Source organism: Cyprinodon tularosa, unplaced genomic scaffold (genome assembly GCF_016077235.1).
Source record: "Cyprinodon tularosa strain WSP-4 unplaced genomic scaffold, ASM1607723v1 ctg16, whole genome shotgun sequence".
In the NCBI taxonomy this organism is placed as follows: Eukaryota; Metazoa; Chordata; class Actinopteri; order Cyprinodontiformes; family Cyprinodontidae; genus Cyprinodon; species Cyprinodon tularosa.
The window spans coordinates 1,143,242-1,165,389 of NW_024038437.1; the positions used below are offsets into that span (position 1 = coordinate 1,143,242).

The 22,148-nt window shown below is 38.3% G+C and overlaps 1 protein-coding gene across 5 annotated transcripts in view; it reads right to left on the reverse strand.

Annotated features, from left to right (window-relative positions):
* Positions 1-22,148, reverse strand: part of srpk2 (SRSF protein kinase 2) — a 91,758-nt gene that overhangs the window by 46,609 nt on the left and 23,001 nt on the right. Inside the window, exon 1 of one of the 5 annotated variants that reach the window (XM_038280423.1) lies at positions 19,545-20,224. The exons of 2 other annotated variants lie outside the window; for them this stretch is intronic. In XM_038280423.1, coding sequence (XP_038136351.1) covers positions 19,545-19,582 — 38 coding nt within the window. In that variant the 5' untranslated portion in view covers positions 19,583-20,224. Of the gene's footprint in view, positions 1-2,517; positions 2,661-19,544; positions 20,225-22,148 lie in introns of those variants that run through there. 2 more of the 5 variants (XM_038280420.1, XM_038280419.1) reach the window with 2 other exon arrangements.

Below are 22,148 nucleotides of genomic sequence, written 5' to 3' on the forward strand. Positions count from 1 at the left end.
TCCATAAAGCTTTGAATATCACCATAAGAATTTTATATTTAATCTGGAACCACACAGTGAGCCAGTGGAGCTGTCAGAGAACCGGGGTGATGCGGTGGATCGAGGGAGTTCCTGTTATAATGCAGGCAGCTGAGTTCTGGACCAGTTGTAGTTCATGGAGTGATTTTTGAGGAAGGCCAAAGAGGAGAGAGTTACAATAGTCCAGTCTGGACGTGACGAGGCTGTGGACCAGGATGGCAGCAGTGTGAGGAGTAAGGGAGGGACAGAGGCGGTTGATGCTTCTTAAATGGAAGTAGGCAGACCGGGTAATTTTATTGATACAGGATTGAAAGCATAGGGTGCTATTGAGGATGACACCCAGACTCTTAGCCTAAGGGGACGGTGAGATGGAGGAACTGTCAATAATAAGTGGGAAGCTGTCGGTTTTGGAAAGAGTTGATTTAGTTCCAATAAGGAGAACTTCTGTTTTACTACTGTTTAATTGAAGGAAGTTGTTGGTGAACCAGGCTTTTATTTCAGAGATGCAGGGGATTCAGGGATGTCCTAAGTAGATATTGATATCAGAATTAAAGCCAATATCAGCCAAAAGATAAATAACGGTATTTATCAGTCTGGACCAACGCTTCAATATAGACAAGCTAACAGAAATACTCAGCTTCTGTTTAAAGTTTTGTCAGGATCCCAGTTTTTGTGTTCGTCTGTTTGTCTTGTCTTTTGTGTTTCTCCCTCCCACCACCAGGAGGCGCCTGGCTCCGTTTCGCCTCCTCACACACCTGCAAGCTGTTGCCTCATCACCGGACTGCTGTTAAGCTGCTGGTTGCCACTACTTCGACGCCAGAGTGTTTGCCAGTTTGGGGTACTCTAGCCAAGCCTTGTTTATGCTGAGTCTAATCTGAGTTTTTGCATTTTGAGTTTTTGTTCTCTAGCCAAGCTGAGATCATATTGAGTTTTACTGAGCGCTTGTTTCTCCCTGAGTCTCAACTTTGTTTGTTTTTTGCCTTTTGGCAGGAAGCCTTCCTGCAAACTGGACCTTTTTGGACCGCCTTCTCCCAAGTGGGATCAACTGAGTCTTACAGCGACGGATTCCAAACAGGAGGTTTGGATTCAGCCACCTTTGAGCACGCTGAGATCACTCTCTGAGTAAGGAAGTCATCTTCACCACGACCCGTTCAAGTACCACAGGAAAACTGAGTTGCAACCAGCGGCTGCATCATTCCACTCCGTCCGAGTTCTGGGTAAACCCTGTTCCGCCCTCCACCGAATCAAACAAACCCTGGAAGACCAACACACAGACTGGAGTCTACGTGTCTCCTCTTCTCTGGAAACGTGAGTGGCAACAAATCCTCTCCTTCAAGATCAACAACTCCAATTCCCCACTGAGCCTGAATCTAACAGTCTGTCTTCCCCTCGTCTTTCAGTTTCCCGGCCGAGCAGAGTTCGGAGGAACTCTGCACCGAACTCTAAATACCTTTCAATAAAACCCGTTTAAACTTTTACTCTGTGTCTCTCTGTTTGGCTTCACTGCATGTGGGTCCGAGCTTTAGATAAAATCATGAAGTTTAAGTAAACAACCGGTTAATAACTCAGTTGTTCTCATACCTATTTTTGTCAACTATTCTTCTCTTTTTTGAAAAAATCCTTTTTTAAGATTACAACATGAGAAATATAAGTATATATAATTCATGATGATTTCATCTCAGGTTAATATCAGTATTAGTAATACTCTAAGTAACTTTAAATTTCTGTGTATTTGCTGTTATTTTTTTCAAAACAAGAATGTTATTACATACAGAGAATTAAATGACTAACAACATTGCTAATACATGGCACCACTTTTACAGGAAAGGTCACATCTGAAGCTGGGTAATCACAACTCTGTGAAGTGATTCTCCATTATTACCTTTTCTAAAGAGGTTCTTAATGATGTCTACTCATCACTGCTGGACAGAGAGGATGTTATTGATGACAACACCCCTTTATATAGCTATAATATGTGCCACTGGACTGATGATAGGTACTTTTAGCCACTTAAATAAGAGAAGGAGCTAATACTTTATGATTTTCTTAAGGACTAATTCATGAGAAACTTACAGAGCCTTGTGCCAGACAGGTTTTAATTTAGTTTGCAAAGACATTAAGAAAATTGAGTCCCTTGTTTTGACCAGGTGCACTAGTGTCACAGTGTTTTATAATTATAAATGAATATGACATCGTCATAAATCAGACCTTGCATGCAGAATAATAATAATTTGACTTTTAAAGAGAACCACAGAAATATATCCAGGAGTAAAACAAAGAACAGAATAATAATTGTTTGCTCAACAGACTTGAACCTAACATACAGGTTGCATGACTGAGCCTCTTCATTGCTAGATAGTCAGCAAATTGTTCCTTTACACTAAGCCAGTACAGGCTATATGCTTTTGATCGTACTAATCAGATTTATTCCAATCTATAAAGGAATCCCTCACCAGCAAAAATCTAATTCAAAAAGGCTGTAGTCAGCTCAACATCTACCTGATGCGGAGGGCCTTGTGACGCAGACGAAGGACACACAGAGCCAGCCCCCATTTCTTCTTAGTGTCCAAGCTTGAGTTTACCTCCATGTGACAGCGAGGAGAATAGCAGAACCTGCAGCCGCTCTCTGATTCCGTCCACAGAACTGGACAAACAAGATGGACTCAGCTCTAAATTCCAGCAGCAGTCACATGGGGCTCCGACACCCACCTGCTAACGCACCATCTCAGCCGAGTTTGGAGCTTGCAAGCATACAGACACCAACGCACATTCAGCTATGTCAACCAAACACACTAATCTATAAAAACACAAGAAAAGGGCTGAAATGCAACCAGAAGTATTTTAAAGCTCTTATCATCTGCATGATTTCTCTCCGGTGTAAACCAACTTTCATTCTCACTGAAAATAATTCATCTATCCTTGCCTAGAGGCTTAAGTTTTATACAGACCATTCAACTATTGAATGTAAATTTACCAACACATTTATTCTGACTGAAAGCAAAAACAAAGTCCTGAATTGGGTACGATTTTAGGGGAAGGGAAAATTTTTAGACTAATAGATATAGAGCAACAAGGAAAAGATTATGTTTATCAATTTGCGGAGTTAAATTGTGGAACAAACTAAATGAGAACCTAAAGCAATGCCCAAACATATTCCTTTTCAAAAAAACATACAAAAAAAATATTTTCAAAAGGTATAGAGAAGCATTGTAGAAAGTTTTGTTTGTTTTTTGTTTTGTTTATTTGTATATATGTATGAAAGTATATGTGTATACATATTTATGTATGTACATTAGGGGTGGGTATTGCCAAAGAAGTCACGATTCGATTCGAATCACGATTCACAGGCCACGATGCGATTCTATCACGATGCATCACGATACTTGAATTATTGCGATGCATTGCAATATTTTCTCCTCCATGTTTTGTTTTTGAATGACTCGGCACAGTATCCCACGGCCGGAAATGCTTGTGACACAAGGCAGCGTGCGTCAACACATTTGCAGCGACATCTACTGGACTGGAAGTTGTATTACACTTGTTTTTGGCTGATGTTCGCCAACCATTCATGCAATTTTATTTATTCATTTTTTTTAATTAATAATCGATTCTTGGCATCAAGAATCGATGCAGTAGATCACGAAAATTAGAATCACGATGCATCATCATCACGATTATTTTGCACACCCCTAATGTACATGTGTAGGTAGGTATGTATTTATGTGGATATATATAGCAACATAATCATAAATATTGTTAATTAAAGAAATACAAGAATTAAAGGGGTAGGAGTACATAAGTTTTACTTCTTCCTGCTCCTTTTTGCACATGTAATAGAGGTATATTAACTCAGTAAAGAAGGGTACCTTGTTTGATGTTTTTCTCTCCAATGTTTTTAAAAATTGTTTTATTGTTTTTCTTGCATGTTCAAAATAAAGAATAAAAATAAATTAATTAAATCTGTTAGAGAATCTAAAGAAGGTAAAAATTTTGTGTGATTATTAGATGGTCTTTAATCTTTAAAGCTTCCAAATTCACCCAAAAAGATAAACCTTTGGACAGATACATAAATATGTTCAGATGTTAAGAGAAAGGTTCCACTGCTATGATAAAAAAACTCTCATAAGATCATAACAGGAAGGCTATAAATACTGTTGAAATGTCATATGATGATAAAATGTAAATAGAAACTACTCTTTTTGGGTTTTTCAGTTTCAGATCTTTCTAATTACCTCCGCAGAGGAGGTTATGTTTTTAGAAGAGTTTGTGTGTCTGTCTGTCTGTGAATAGGATAACTTGAAATCTATGGATGGATTTTAATGATTTTTTTTTTTTAATCAAAGGTTCTGCACTAGTAATGCCAAGGTGTCATACCAAGAAACAATCCATTAAATTTTGTTAATATTTCAGATCATAATCTGGGTACAGCAATTAAAAAAAAGATTATCTAACATTGTGGACGGGTATTTGGCAGATCAAGCAGTTCCTCACTAAACCAGAGGGTGGCAGTAGTGGCTACTGACAGCTTCAGCGTCTGACTCAAAAATTCTGGAGGTAATTTACTGAAGTTAAAGAAGAAACAAAAAGTGCTTTTCTAGTTAGTTGGGTCTCTATTTTATCTGAGAAATATGTCTCATTTCCAATCAGAAACCAACATTTTGGTTGAAATATAAAACAGTTTGAACTCTAAATTTGCCAGGAAAGTGGGAAAAAAACAAGCAACTTAACTGCCCTCATTGTAAAACACATAGCTAAACTCGATGTAAACTACAAGAACAAAACAACCAACTGTAGTAAAAAGTTTGCATGTCCAAAGTTCTGATCATAATTATAATTAATTCAGAATAAGATCAAAAATAGGTTTATTATGCAAAATTGTATACCGAGAAATACAGGCTTTTTCTATTTTCATATTTATAAAATATTTCTGTAAGGATTATGTCATCCAGTTCATGGTCAAGATTAAAAAGTTCAGTTCTGCAACTTCACGTCCAGTTGCCTAAACTATACTTTTCCAGCTTGATTTATATCATATGTTAGCAATTTAAAAGCCTAAAAGTGCATCTTATTATAAAATGAAACTTTTTCCAAAACTATATTAGAATGTTTGCTTTTGCTAAGTTGTCTAAACGGTTATTTATGAGCAAAAAGTAGAGAGGAACAAGGTTCATTGTTATGAATAATGATTTTACTTATCGTTTTTGCTTTATCCAATTTAAAATGTTAACCTTTTTTTCTTTTACACATTAATCATCCTCTGAATGTAGGTATTTTTAAACACACGTCCACTGGCAAACAGAATTAAATAACTATTAATTGTCACTTTACAAGCACTTACCAGTTAAATTTAGTAACTTTAGCTTCATCAAGTAAACAAGCCTCTGAGGCACAACAGTATGGGAAAACAGCAGCGCAGGATGTGAAACGACAACATGATAAATAGGCTGAGTAGACTTAAGACACTCAACAGTTTGGTTGCTGAGCTTCCAGCTGTCCTGGAACTGCTACAATCCATCTGTCACATCGCTTTCTCTCAACAAACTTGACGTTTTGAAAAAATTATTTAAAAAGTTATGTTTGGAGAAAGTTTAAGTGTTTAAGGAACGGATTAGTTGTACCCGTATCTTATAACAATCTGCAGTTTCCATAAAGTGCTTTTTCATCAGAAACCCGTATTCAGAAAGAATGTGGTTCTCACTGAATATTTGATGATTTGTAGCCTCAGTAAATTACAAACAAGTGATATTTTTAACAGACATGTCAAGTGAGGACCTTGATATTGAGTGCTTTCATCCACAAATTTCGACCTGGCCATATAGTATATCTATTACATGATCTCTTTATGTCTGCTGGGGTTGTATAAAATTATTTTTCATAAGACCATTTAGGAAACTATGCATTAATTAATTCCGTTGATCTTTCCAGATAAACAGAATATTACACATAATATAGGTTATTTTCTAGAAGCTACACTCTGTTAGCTTAATGTCATTTCTCAGTAATATACCCCTGGAAAAAGTTTAATTTGGAACAGGGCTGAAACAATTAATTGTGATTCCTCAATTATTGAAATAATCGTCAACTAATTTAGTAATCGAACAATCGTTAACTGGAGTATAGAGACTGTAAAACATGCCTTTAGCCTGCAGAGCAACCCACTTAGAGCAGTAATTATACCAATATTGACATTTGCATTTATTGGCTGTCAATATGCTCTATCCAGAACTCCTCAAGTGGAAAAGTTTTAGTTTCACCTTTTTTAATTTTGTAAAAAATCTTTGAAGGTGAAGTCCGGTCAGCAAGGTATAATCAATGGATCATTATCTATACCTAAAACTAATACGTTTGTGGTGATTTAATGAAATTATCGTTAATCAGTAAAAAGGTAAAAAACAATAGTTTTCATCGCAATCCGCCATTTTTGTCCAAATATAGTAACAGCTCACTCCTGAAATCTTTTTGTAGTGACGTCACGGTGTGGTAAGCCAAAGGCCTTTCTCCCCGCTTTACAAGCAAAATCAATGGGAACTACTAGACACATCCTTTACCAACCTCACTTTGCAGAGGCTACTCAGCAAGCACAAGATTCCAAAAGTAAAAGACAGACTCTATGAGACAAAGAAAAGGTTTTAGAAAAGGAAAAAAATAAAAATAAATTTAAATTTTCTTAAAAAATAACAGCCTCTGGTTCTACAGATGGCACCAATGTTAGCCTCATGAGTTCACTTATTGGTCAAAATGGTGCCTCAATACTGACCTGCTAACGATCTCGCCCTCAGCATTATTAGATGTAGTGTAAAATCATAGGGAGATTTTTTTTCAAAATCGATCACCATCTTTGAAACATTTATTTGCAGATGTGAGTTGTTGCATTGTTAAATGTATTGGTCTACAACTGGACCTCCCCATCAAGCAAAATGCTAAAACCTACAGTCATCTGCAGATCTTATGATAAACCTCAACTTTGTTTGGTGCTTACATTTTTAAGTGTAAGGCATAAATGACAGGGGTGACAGCACACACCAGAGGAATGCCAGTTGAGCACATCAGCGGCTTTTAAAAAGTGTTGCTAAACTGTGAGCTCTGTCGAAAATATCCACCACCGAAAGTCTAATACAGACAGATCAGTCTGTCTATGGGCTTGAATGTGGGGCAGAGAAAAGGGTTCAACAATGTAGCAGTGCATCCTCAACCACTAAGCAAAGAGAAATTAGTACATTTTACTCTGCACCATCTGCAGCGACAATTAATTTTTTCTCTCTCACATCAGCTGACTGTAATTTCCTAATGTTGTCTGAGAACACAGAAATTAGTCATTCTCAGATCAGACTTGCAAATGAATACCCAAGCAGTGAGTAAATGTCAAAAAACCTGTTTTTGCTGTTACTTCAAAACCAAGAGAACATTTTTGAGACAAATAGAAAAAAGGCTATTATTAGTGGTAGGAGTGCATTCTGCAGTGCTATGGAGCTTCCAACAACAACTGTAGCTCAGTGGCAAAAACCTTTAAAATGGTTTCACTGAGTTTAAATAAAAAAATAGCTCATATCTGCCGTAATTCTATCAACAGCCAAACAGTTAAAGTAGAATTTAGAGGAATCATTCTTAGAAATGTAATAAAAATATTGCTATTTTAGGAGGCAGCAGACAACTAGAATTAGGAAAAAAATACATAAAAAAATCCTGGTATGCAGTTATAAGGTCTGCTGCTTATATAGAGATTTTAGTCTCTCAATCATCATTCTATGCCTGTTAAGGGCCAAAATGAACCAGCAGAGTTTCATACACTATTGAATTGACTTTATTTTTAATATGTTTACTCCCATGGCTCGTTTTCTGTTGGAACCTAAATGAGACAAATAGAAATTACTTAGCACAATAAAGGAACACGACCACTATATATTACAACCAATTGAGTCTAGTGGAACCCTGGGGTTATTATTAGACTTATTGTCAAATTTATACATGCATCAGGAAATTAGTTGGTGGCTGAAAGCAGCAGCTTTTCTGCTCAGCTGGCCTAACAAGACACTGTAGCAACAACACTCTCAGTTGTATACCCTATTACTAAGATTAGAAATCTAATTCACAACACATATCATCTGAAGGTACTTTACAGAGACAATTCAACCAGATCATCCAGTCAAATTGATTCAAAGTTTTCTATCTAAGGAAAACCAGCCTATTGCATCAACTCATTGACTCGAAGGCAATTCCTCACGCTAAGCATGCTTGTAGCGACAGTGGAGAGGAAAAACTCCCTTTTACCAGGAACCAGACTCAGTGTGAGCGGCCATCTGCTGAGGCCGACTGGGGTTTAAGGAGACAGAAGCAGTCCTTAAACTGCACAGTATTGGTGAGTATTTAGAGGAAACACAGATCTATGGCGTGGCAGCAAAGAGTAGTTTCTCTTCCATGAGTTAAAGTTTTTCTGCAGTTCATAAAGGCTGCAAGAGAATGAATGAGATCAGGACTTATCAGCAGACAAAAAGTAGACAGAACCCTTAAAACCATCTTTGTCACATTGCAGCTCTCAGTTTGCGTCAGGCTGGATTTGAATATGTCGCATTTCTGATTAGAAATATGGATCCATATTAAAGATGATCAACATAGACTGCTGGTTTAGTAATGTTAGTAACATTGCTCTAACTAAAGCTGCAACTAACGATTAATTTGCAAATCAATTAATCTGTCGATTATTTTTCCGATTAATCGTTTAATAATCAGATAGCCAAAGGTTCCTTAAGGAAGATTCTTTACTAAATTAAACCAGGTGAAACTAAAACTTTTCCACTTGAGGAGTTCTGGATAGAGCAGATTGACAGACGGAAAAGTATTTTTTTTTTTTATCTTAAATGCAAAATATTTACATATTCTTTCACAGTTTTGTTATAATTGCTACTCTAAGTGGGTCACTCTGTCAGCTAAAACCATGTTTTAGAGTCTCTACATTCCAGCTAACGAATCAAATTTCAAATTAGTCGACGATCATTTCAGTAATCGATTAATCATGATTAATCTGGTTAATTGTTTCAACTCTAGCTCTAACATTGTAGTGGCTAAATTTCTTTCCTGACAATAAAATTTACTTCGTCACTCTTGCAGGGCGTTAAGTTTCTGACTCGTTAACCTTTCTTAAGAACTGAAGCAAAACGAATACAAAAAAATCCACACAAAAAAAAAGAAAAAGATGGTCCGTCAATCTAATAAATCCGTAGTGACAGATGAACTTATAAATAACCTTAACGGTCAGAAAACTGTTGCTCCTCGTCCTGCTCCATTAAAACTTCTAAAGTGCTGCCATGCGCACCCCTAAAGCAAAACTGAGCATGTGACCTTAACTAAACACAGGACATTAAAAGGAGCCTAATTAAGTGATATAACATAACCACAAAATATATCCAAATGCTTAATAAAATAAACTGTATATTTCAATAACTACATTCTAATCAGATCTAACATAGAGAGAAACATAACTTCTATATGGCTCTAACAAACTCTACAATCATTTTGTCCTTCCTTTAAGAAGGTAAAATCTATTTGTAGCAATTGCTCTCTTACACACAGCCTAACAACCCTCAAGGAAAAAATCAAAAAAATGTTTTGAATACTGTTTTATCTTCCTTATATTAGACAGATCTTTAAGAGAGATTAGCATATTAGGAAATAAAAACTGACAAAGCAAAACTTTCTACGCACAGAGGATAAACCAATTTAATGTAAGGATTTGGTAAATGTGTGTAAAAGTAAATAGAACACACACAACTGGCTGTTTCTGCCACGTCACGGCTGTCAAACATGAGGAATAGGTGTGAGCGAGCATGTTGAGCTGGTCCAATCAGAGCAAAGGAAACCCCACCCACTCTGAGCTGATGAAGGAGAAAATAATACACACACACACAGTCTTAGGAGCATTCTACAAGAATAGATATGAAAGTTTAAGATGTTTTTCAGACACAACAGATGAACACAGCGGCCTGCTGGGTAGCAGTGGTCCTACAGCGCTTCAGATTGGGAATAACAGCTGCTGCGACATGCTTGCCTCTGTATTTGTTTGCAAGTCTAAGAGAATGATAAGGGGGGGAAAAGTGGTGCCTTCGGTAAGAACATGTTTTTTTTTATACACAGGAATATGCAAAGCCACACAAACAAACAAACCGGCTCTCCGGCACATAAACAGGCCATTATCATTCCACTGCCTCCCTGCTGCAGTATCTGCACAGGCCGGTCCACCGGTGACCTCGTGTTACCCACCAACACACTGCGCAAGTCTGCAGAGAGCCATTTATCTTCTCCTCCATCTTCCCTCCTTGCTTTTCTTGTTCTCTATTCCAAGTTGTATTTCTCTCTTCTCTCCAGAGGTTTTTCCTGTTTTCCACTCTATCTGAGTCTTACATATTTTTATCTCCTCAACTGTTCCGACTTCATCACTTATCCCTTAATTCCTCATTGGGACCAAATCTCTTCCACGGTGTACTATGTTCCTTCCTCTCTACCATAGAAAGATCTCCTCCACCTCGGCTCCCTCTGCCTGCCTTCTCTTTGCTCTTCCTCCATTTCTCTCTTTCTGCTGAGTATTCCTTACAGTGGAAAGTCCATTCCAGGAACGCTTATATGCTGATGGCAGATAGCTGCGAACTAATGAGAGAGGACAGCCTTTCCTGCATGCTAAATACCTAAACCGCATCAGAGGACTTGTAATAGAAAAACAAGGAATTCAAGAACTTTGATTTTTCTACTTCAAACTATGGTTCCTTTTAAGCCTTTAAATTCAGGCTATTAAATTCAGTGCAAAACAGTTTTTTATATACACTCATTACTTGCAAGATTATTGTTTTATTTTGTTCTTATAATAATGTATTTTTTACATGCAGAATGATTAGGCCCACTGCCCATTTTGACTAATGCAAAAAAAAACAAAACAAGAACCGATGTTTTAGTTTATATTAATTTTCACTCATCCTTAAAGGTTTTTACTTTATGCAAACATTAGAACACACCTCACTCATGATGAATAGATGCTCCATGGAAAAACACACCTCAAAGGAGGTTAGACATTAACAAGCATCCCTCTGAATGGACATTTTACTGCTTTTATTGGCAGAGTTCATTTGAACTGGTTAGTTTCTTGGAACTTCGTTGAGTTTTAGGCATAATTCTTATATTTTTCATTGAGGCTTTTAGGTAGTCTACTGAGACAGCCTAATAATAGCCTTCAAAAACAACTTAAACATGTTTTTGAAAGCATCGTCTAGTTCAAAGGTCTGCAATGTTTACAACGCAAAGAGCCATTTTTTATTTTAGTCCAGCCAATAAAACTTTAGAGCTACAAGACATTGAGTGACCTATTTTAAAAAAATAAAAATATTATTTATATCTACCGGTAATAAATATCTACTACAATGGATTTGCCTTTTGTAAACAACAACCTTTCATTTTAACTTCTAGGTTTCAAAATTGAAGGGAAAAAAAACTTACAAAAGAGAATAAACACATTTCAATTGGTTGATAATATTTGTGGGAAATTAAATTTTTATTCTCTATTGAAGTCGGTGTATTTAGTGAATTGGAGAAAAAAAAAATTTTTTTTGACTAAAACTTGGCTAATAAATCTGAATTAGAGCTGCGAACATTACATTCCCTTTGTTAAAGAGAAGAAAAAACAAATCTACAACAGGCTGACCGGACTTTATATTTCCATCACGCTTTATCCCAGCTGGGGTCGCGGGGGTCTACAGGCGAGAGGCGGGGTACACCCTGGACAGGTCGCCAGTCCATCGCAGGGCAACACAGAGAAAAACAGGACAAAAAACCATTCACACTCACACCTAAGGAGAATTTTAGAGAAGCCAATTAACCCAACAATCATGTTTTTGGACTGTGGGAGGAAGCTGGAGTACCCAGAGAGAACCCACACATGCACAGGGAGAACATAAATTCTGACTAAAATTCACTAATTCTTTTTCATATAAAGCACAGCACTCTTCTCCAACAATACGTTGCTCTCCCTGCAACTGTCACCAAAAGGAAGGAACCTGGATCCAGAGAAGGGGAAGGCCGACCTAGAGGTCTGGTGTCCTGTAACTTATACATTTCTTAATGATGCAAGGATTTCTCAGAGGTCTATTAATGATAAAATTATTTGATTCGAATATAAAAAAACAAAAAAAAACAAACATGCATTATCCAGAGCATTGTGCATTAAAATAACATTCATGTGTTCATGAAAATAGAGATATAGTACGCACACTTAATAATAGTTGTGAAAAATGCAGTTAATTCAGAAAGTATGTTTATTACTTTAAGTATGGTCTAGCACTTTAGACTGAGACCTAGACAGATTTATTTTATATACACAAGTGTAAACAAAAAGAAATTTCATTAAGAACAGTTCTTTTTTTTAAAGAACAGCCTTGAAAACAGTAAAAAAAATACATAAAAAACAGTGATATAAACATATGACTGTATATTTACAGTTCTAACTTTTCTTTTTTTATAATAAAATCTAATAAATATAATAAAATACAATAAAATAACTCATTTTACACTTTGTTACTTTTACTTAAGTACAGTCATTGTGATACTTTTACTTTTACTTGAGTATTTATTTGTTTGTTTATTTGTAATTGCACTTAAGCACTGTTTCTGAGTACTTTTTCCACCACTGCGTTTAGCAAAAAACTTTGCTTTAAAGCAATTTACAAAACAAATGTATCCAATTTATATATTAGGACTGATTTAGTCAATTAAAATATCGAATACATCCCTAAAAGGCCAAAAATAAATGCCGTTCATTTCTGTAATGAGTGCCTCTAAAAACATAACTGCACCTTTATGGTGCTTAAAAACAGGAAATTTTTAGCTCAATGATGAAGGAAACCCCACAAATCAAGGTTTCCTGTTTTATTAAATTTCCAACTGGATCGATGACGTATTTTAAGCTAAGAGAAATTTGATTCTCTTAGCTTAACCAAACTTTCTTCAAAAAAGACTAAAAATCAAACAAAATCCATCAGTGGGAACAGAACAGCTGGAAATGAATGTAGGAAGTTGATAAGATAGCAAGGAAAGAGAGTGACTTAATATTCCTGCACTACAGGAAATGCTGGAATGCTGTTTATATAAATCAAGTCTACAGATCGGACTAAGCCAAATATGGAGCAGCTTAGAAGGTTTATATTGGATTCATCCTGGTTCTTCAGATTAAATGCAGTTTGGATCCCATTTTTCCCATGTCTGTCAAAAACCGGAAAACTAGCGAAAAGGAATGCAGTGATGCTGGAATAGGAAGGGTGTTTTCACTGTGCATTACTGCTGAGGTTAAACATGTGGACGTTTATCCAAAGCATACAAAGCCAGAACAAACAAAGAGGGGGAAATAGCATCTAAAACTCATCTTAAGGGGTTTGCACAAATATTACAAGTGTGACCTTTGACCCATGTTGCCACTAACACTCCACTAAGGGAAAGAGGAAAGGTGCAGATCAGGTGCCCAAGTTACCTGAACACACCTCTGGGGTGTCGTCATGGCAATGGCTGGCTGCTTACATGGTGTCTTTTTCCCGCCGACTAGGTGATTCTGGTCACTGATTAACCCCATAGGATTACAATGAGCAGAGTGGAAATTCCCAGAAGGACTGCAGTGAAACAGCTATGAAGTCAGGTTAGACTAGTTTGCAAAAAAAAAAAGAAAACTTCAGAGCAGTTTCAGCTGCACAAACAACCACAGAAACTTATTTACCTTTGGCACATCACTGAAAGCCCTGAGGCGGGACAGACGAGATGGAATGCAAGAGGCGTCGTCCTTTCCATCAAACCCAGACTATGAAGTAAAAAACATGAGAAAGGGAAGTAGGAGAAAGTAAAGCTAGTCTTCTGTTTCGGTTCAGACGTGGGAATTGCACGGTGTGGGTGATGGTCAGATAGCCAGACAGGCTGAGTATACCCAAAGCGACGTCATTGCCATTGACAAGCTGTATCAGAACTGCCTGCAGTATGAGAATGTTATACGGGCTGACAGGATATGTTCCAAACATTCACACTTCATCCTCTGCTGCTCATTCTGACTCTTTTCCTCTGCTTTTATGTCTTCTTTGAAATTTTCATTGGTGACAGAATTATTTCAGGAAAGACAAACACTCCTGAAGAAGATGCAGCTACGAAGTCAGCCACAGAGATTGCAGTAATCTGTTTGGGTTTTTCGGGAACCAATTCTTATAAAAAACTTGCCATAAATTTCTAAACTTGATTGAGGTTGGACTTTGAATAGGCCATTTTGAAACATGAATATGCTTTAATTAAACCATTTCAATCAGGGTCAACGGGCTTTTTCAAGTTGGATCTGAAGCCAAGTCTTCATTGTTTTGCAGCCTCTAACAAATCTTCCTGAACTGACCTGTATACGGAAATTTGGTGTCCTTTTAGGTTTGCATTATAACTTTCTTAAAACATATGGTTTAAATTGCAACTCTTCTATAGTTTTATATTGAATGGAGTGAAAAAGTAAGGTCCAGCAGGTTCTGCAACAGCTTTTCCCCCATTGCCATCAGACTGCTGAAATCTAAACTTTACTTTTTAAATAGGACACAACTCAATGTTCTATTGCATTTTGCACCATATTTATTTTGCACTTCACAGAACTTTTTCATATTATTGTCCTTTTGCAGCACTGTTTTAAACTGGTTTCTTTTTCTCCTTTATTTTTACATTCTGGTCACTGCTGCATTTAATACTGGTAATGTTTATCTTAATCCAACTGCAATATCATCACACTTTTTTAAGCTGGAGGCAACAAAATCTCGTTTTGCATACACTCTGTGTGGCGATAAAGTTTGTTTAAGTCTAATAATCTTGTGTGAACTGGTCTGTAGATCAAGAGCAGTTTAAATATGTCCCATGGCATGGCCTTCGACTAAACAGACCTTTTCGACACGACCAGTTTTAGCAAACAGTAATAGGAACTTTATCGTCCTCAAGGAAATATGTTACGTACAACTTGAAAATATTTTCATTTTAATAGCAATGTTTTTCAGCTTTTAGTTGAATTAATTATCACTGGTATTTTATTAACCATCATAGTAGGTAAGGCAAAAAACATCTCGAGAATTTTTCGTCATCAACAGACTTGGGCACACCTATTCAGTAGTTTTTTCTAACTAGAGCAAGGAGTGTTAGATAAAGTTCCTTCTTCTGTTGTCAGGAACTGAGTATGAACCTTTTTTAGACAAAACATATGGACACAAATTAACCCAAAAGGTTTGATAACCACATAGCTTTTCTGTTATTAATACATCTAATAAAAAACAATAATCTTCTCTTTTCTACTTTAAGTAAAACAATGTTTTATTTATTGCTTAGCGGGACTTTTTAGATAAAAGGAAGATTAAAAACAATGTACCGCTGCCCAAAATATTGGCATTTAATTTGACACTTTCAAAAATTTTAGGGTGTACTTGTAGTTTTTAGAGGCAATATAAGCTGGTACACTTAAAACATGTTATATAGAATAAATATCATCATATTTCTAAATATCAGAACCAAAAAGTTACAAATTTAAACTTTTCCAGCAAAATAAAAGCGCAAAAGCATTAAGCTTTGTACTTAAGCACTCCCCTTCAATCCATCATACAGAGCTGCACTCTCGCTTTGCAGCAAAGCCTGTAAACTTTTGACCTCCTGATGTTTAGAAAAACTCTCCTTTAATTCTTAGTCTAAGACTCTTCAAAGGACATAAACCCTCCATGGAGAAGCAGTGGTTATAATCTAAAATTGTATGTCAGAAGCTGCTTAAACATAGCTCTTCAATATCCCCTCACAAACACACCCCTCCTCGCACACACACACACCTTGTCTTCCATCCATCTTCGCCATGCCTTGAGGACTGGGTTACACAACAAGGATCGTCTTCCTCATGCGATCGCTTGAAAGGCATTTGTCTCTCTGCCACATCTTGCCCTTTTCAGGCCTAATTTGCCAATCCGTTTGGTTTAACACACACCAAGTCCACATCGCTGTGGAATAAACATGCCTTGACACTAATAAAGCTCTTCTGAACTGAGCGTGGAAGCGTTCGTCTCTGCTGTCCAGGTTTTACACAAGAAAAGAACATCGGCTAGTTTTGTTTTTAGAGCAGAAAGTTGCATTCAGACAAACATGAAATCCTTTAGGATCAAATATTAGATCATTGATCATGGGACAGAATATAGACACTGTTATAACAGAGGTCCAGACAGATTATTACAAATTGAAACAAGAATTGTGATGTAATGATGAAACATTGACCATATGCATTAACACAGAAGAGACGACCTGAAAGCGTAATTATGGGAACTTAATAAAGGGGTCATTTGAGATGTAGCAAGAGGTAAAGGGGGGGCAGCAGCAGTGAATGCAGGACAATCTCCTTTAGTTGATACCTGCCATGCAGCAGCACTAAGCTGCGTTATTCTTAATTACAGATCGGTGGAAAACAGACAATAGCTGAAGGATTAAACAAGCTGAGCAGTGAAATCCACAAATCTCACCACAGATAAACTGTCACTCGATCCACATGCATCATATGATCGTTGAGGCCTTTGCTGTGGATTAGAGATCCTATTTTCTTTGTCTTAATCCCCTTCCCGTGGTCTTTCCACAGTCTGCATGTGCCCTCTGCCACATCATGCATGTGCCCGCTTTGCTTCACTCTCCGCTCTGCCCGACTATCTGTGTAATCGTGCCTCATATTCTTTGTCCCCATTTAGTTTTGGCCTATCTGTGCACCCACTGCAGTATGTGCTGAAGCGTGCCAATCAGGGGCTTTGGCAAAGGGCCTTGTGGATGGCAGCAGCACTTTCCGGTCGCAAAAACCTGCGCATCAGAGGCTACCCGAGTCATCCGGTCTGCCTTCTCTCAGCCCTCCGGCGTCCGTCAAATCAAGCTCCTTCTGCTTCTTTCTGCATGCCACTTTAGGAATGTGGGCCTTGGCCCGATTAAAGCTGAATGAACATGGATGCCTCTTAAATGAAGTCAAGAAAATCAGCCTATCATAAAATGTATGCTTTTTTTTTAGTTCAGATCTGTAACCAGAATATTAGCGAACACAAAGCTTCTGTGTACTTGCTGAACAATGCTAAAGGAATACCTTTTATAAAGTTGTGTTTGTGAAATGCAAATAAAGAGCTGTCTGCGCTTTGATCTTCAGAGGTTGCATGAGAGGAGAGGAGTGGATCCAAATAATTCAAAAGCACATCTCTATTTAGGAGCCAGACCTGGATGGTTCTCAACTACGACTATTTCCCATGCCTCAACACCCTAGAGGTTAAAATTCAAACCATGTCATTGAATATGTCCTTATGCTCAAAGATAAAGCTGCAGCTAATTACTGCTAACATGGAATAGAGTAGTATCTAAAAATATTATGGCTTTAATGCCACCGCTCAGGTCTGAAGCTCTTTTTTAATGAGATTGAGTAAAAAAGCGCAGAGTCAGCCTAGGTTTCTCTGGCTGCATGGAGCCGTAGAATGAAGGACAAGGCATGACAAGAGCAACGACATGCTCCTCATCAACTGATGGGTGTTAGGCGACACCTTTTACAGTCATTTGACACACAGAGCCTAAGACAAGCAAGACAGAACCAATTCCTAAACTTAAGACCTATGCCAGAGTTGCTCATGTCAAAGAAAGGAACTTGCAGTCGTTTACAGTCCTCCCTTGTGTTTTACTGAGCACTTCAGGTCAGCTGGCTTAACAAAAAGGCTACTATATTTTCCCACAAGTGAAAAAAATACCTGAACTCCTTGAAAACAATCTTAGAAGCAAAGACGGACATTGTTTTGGAGAATAACTGGATCCAGTGTTTCTTTGAAGCATTCAATCGCCAACTGACTACCCAGCTCATCTTAATCTGACCCTGACAATGGAGTATTTTTCAAACATATTTCTGTTTCTCTGACCAAAATTCAACAACTCCTAGCCATCAAAAAGCATTCTTATTCAAATTTTTGTGCAATTTCCTTGTATCATCACCCAGTCATACATATCTTATAGCATTATGGGCAGAATATAAGATCCTTCACTACGGATGGGAATTCCCCTTGTCTCTGCAATAATTAGGATCATAATAAAGTATATTTATTAATGTTTGCAATCAACAGAAACTGACCTTTATCTCATCAGAGCATCAAAAAATATCCACATTAAGGGGTGCACTGAATGCAGTTTTGTGACTGTTCACTAATCTTTAAAGTCTGGCAATACAAATTTATTTCATTTTTTAATAACCGACAATCAGGTGTTATAAGGTCGCAACACAGCTTCATTGTTCCAATCCCATTTTATGGAAAAACACAGACCAGCAGCCATGCAACAATTTAAACTTTTAACTGCATCTTCAGACCTTTGAGAAGGTAGATAAGTTCTCTGCATATCGGTTTCCACATGTTTCACCCAATCGTTGTTAATCCAAAGCTAAGAAATTGTGCCAATTAATCAGTGCATGCCTAATCAGAATATGTTTTTAAAATCCTTTATAGTGATTAATGTCTACAAGCACTACTTGGTGTAACTCGAGCACTGAAGTAGTCTGTCAGGTAAAAGGTGAGATTTACTTTTAGAGCAGTTACTGCATTCTTCTAACCATTGAAAGCTTGTGCTTATAAATACCAAAAAAAAACAATGGTGACATTTTAACTCCCTATTGCTTAACAGTGATTGACACAATAAGGACTAAAGGTCCATCTATCAAAGTAAATATAATAATCCAACTGTAATATTCAAATAATGCTTCATTATAACAGCAGCAGTAGGAATAATTGCTGGTTCTCTATTCTTAAAAAGACATAGTTAAATCCTGTGCAATGTTTAGATTTGTGCTTTGAATTTTACCTTGAAATGCTGTGACATTTTTACTCAAGGTTATCATACTAGAATCTCATAAAGGCGACTCCATGGTCATGATGCTTGCTTTTATGTTGGATTTTGTGACCGATAACAGGCCTGCTGATCAACTTCCAGACAGGCTCTATTATGATATCCAATATTTAATCTGATTGGCCAAAGCATCCTAAAGCAGATGTGTACTGCTGAGGAGCAGCGTGCATTCTGGTGCGTCATATAAGGAGCTGTTGTCTGGTGCTGCTGCTGGCTGAGCTGATGTTGACGTGTTTTGACACTCTGTGCTGTGTAAGCTCCGTGAAACACCATCATACACTCTATTAAATGCATATGAGGTACATATTTCTGTGCTTTTGTTCTGTCAGAGCCTCAGAGTGAATGTGATCTGCTGGATTTGGTGTATGCTGAACATTTCTGAGCATAACATGTAAAGCATGGAACGGCTGCGTTCTGCAACCGCCTCAGTGTTGAGTCTCGAACAATGGAAGAAACCAGCAGAGATGGAAAGAGAAAGAGAAAGAGTGAAAACATGCAGGCGTTCGTGGCGGTAGTGGTGCTGTTCTCTGCTGCTGGTGGGAGATTTGAGAATTCACCTAAAATGAAGGCATGCACTGGGATGACGGAGATGATAAGCATCAGCAGAGAGGTGTTACCTTTCAGGGGACGAGGATTTCTCCGAGTTCACGGACATGAGCGGTGCCTGGTAGCCGCTCTCTGGCCGGGCGTTCCACAGGAGACGGCAAAATACAAACACAAAGCTGCGTTCCTTCCTGTTCTTTACCGTTTCTCTGTTCTCTCTCTCTCTGTCTCTGAGTGAAGGAGAGGAGAGGGTTACTGCCTCCCCTCCTTCTCCTTCTCTCTATCCTTCTGCTCAAAGCAGATGAAAGAGATGGAGGATGAGACTCTCTCTACTGAAGGGAATGAGAGAGCAGCAAGTGTGCAGAGCCCGGTCTGCTGATGTGTTTGAGGGAGCTGATAGCGACAGCAGCAATGTCAGTCAGTCAGGCCCTCCTCCTTCCTCCCTCCCTTTCCTTCCTCCCTTCTCCTCCTTCACCTTGCCTCTCCCTCACTTCCTCCTGCTCTCACTGATGCTCCCCCTCTTCTCCCGCTTCCCTTCTTCGGTCTCCTCTGTGGTTTTGGTGGTCTGGACAGGGTGATGAAACAGCTTCACAGCTCTCAATCCTCAGCATGTCTCTGTCTTAAAGTCTTCCTCCTCTTTCTATCAAGCTGGCTCAGACAGGCCTTGTGCAGCTCTGCACAACAACAGAGCCCAGAGCGAGCTGGAGCGTTCCACTCTCCGCTCAGGCGGAGGGGTGTCGGCTTGTAGAACAGACAGGGAAACTCGTGTGTTTCTCCTTGAGGTTCAAACTCCTCCCCTGTTTCCATTTTGCTTATTTTCTCACTCTCTCTCTCTCTCTCTCTCTCTCTCTCTCCCCTTTCTTCCAATTGCCTTATTACGACATCCTGTATCTAAGGGCAACGCTGCACAAATCTGCTCCACGCACCCCTCCACATCCCCACCATCCTCCTTCTCCTCCTCGCTGAGCCTCCCTTCCACCTCTGCCTGCTTTGCATGTGTGCACATCCATGCGTGTGTCTGCTCGGCCTGCATCCCCGTCTGCCTCCGTGTTCTCTTCCTCTCCTGGGGCAGATGGGTCTGCTTCTACATGAGCAAACAGCTTGCAGAGAGGTAGCCCGAGGATGTGTGCTGGGTGTGAGGGTGTGGGGGTCAGTCTCTGTCTATCATTCTGACCTCGATATCGTTGCGCGGGTGTGTAGAGGTATGTAAACACTCATGGATGCATGTAAATGTGCAACGGAAAAATGCAAAACAGGGGGAAGGCATCCATGAGATGAAACCGGAGTTCGACCTAGATGACAAGAGACACCATTAAGCTCTAAATATGGTGTTTAGAAAGATGCACAATTGTATGTGAAGAGGAGCTGAAGGTTTCCATGGTTACCATAATAACAATTTAAACAGTTTGCAATGGATGGATGGATGAACAGACAGAGATTACTTCAAAGAATATATGAAAATAGAAATATTTTCACAGACCTACCTAGTTTTTCTGTGTATAAGCAAATTATTTACACTGTTCATCCCTCTCTTTTGCACAAATTCTGCCATAAGTTAAATTAAATTCTGACATCATATCCCATTTTCACCATCTCTAAGGATCTTCTAGATTTGCCACAACAACAGGAACTTCTCCAGCGTAAATAAGACATATTAGAAGCTAGATCTTCTCATCTTTTTTAACACAAGTATGTATTTGTGATCACATGAAGGATAATTTATGCTATATTTCTTTTTGAAAATAGAAAGTCATATATTTTGCAATTTGTAAATGATGTTTAAATGAAAAGCTCATCCTTATCCACCAAGTATTGTGTTATGCTTGTCATGTGGCTCCAAATCATTCAAAATCACCCGTTTTTTTGTACCGCTACTGTTGGACCCCATTTTCTGTCTTCTCAAGAAATGCATCATTGCAGGCAGGAGCCCTGCAGGAGTTGCCGGGATCTTGCCGATCAAACGGGCACGAAAACAGGAATGCAGTGATCTCCTTTCATTCCCATCTCTATGCACTTCCACTTTCCCACATAAAAGGACCACATTAGGCACACATGACTCTGAGCCAAAGTATTGTCCTCATTCTCTGTGGATGTGGGCCAAGGGGGGGGTTTATTGGGCACACTTGCGGTCCCTGCGCAGCAGTGCAGGCAGCAGGAAAAATATTGAACCCATTTGAGACGATGCATGTGGCTTTTAGTCTTCCTTTTTTTTTCGAGTGAAAATTGGCTCTACATAACGCACCAATTCACTGGTGACCCAAACAGACTTTTATGAAGGCCTGTTTGGGGTTTTTGTTATTGAGGTTTCTTTTCTGCGTTTTACTCGTATAGAGAGGCAGGTAAGGAATGAAAACAGGGCAATAATTAAAGGTTTTAAAAATATTGATCCAGAGAAAAGGAATTCCTCTTCCCCAATTACCATCCAAACTAATAACATATAAACATTTTGGTTAACTAAAGGTGGTTTTGGACAGCAAAGGAAAAACAAGAGATCCCTGCTCCATATTTTGACTTCCTATTCAAGTCCTTTCTTTTTGAGTTGAACATTTCTCTCGGCCTTTAGCCGTCTCTCCTAAATCCCCACTAATCTCAATGAATTCGTTCTTGATGTCATCATTTCACTGAGGGACAGTCAAAATGAGACTTCAGAATATATTTTCATTTTGAAACTATGAATA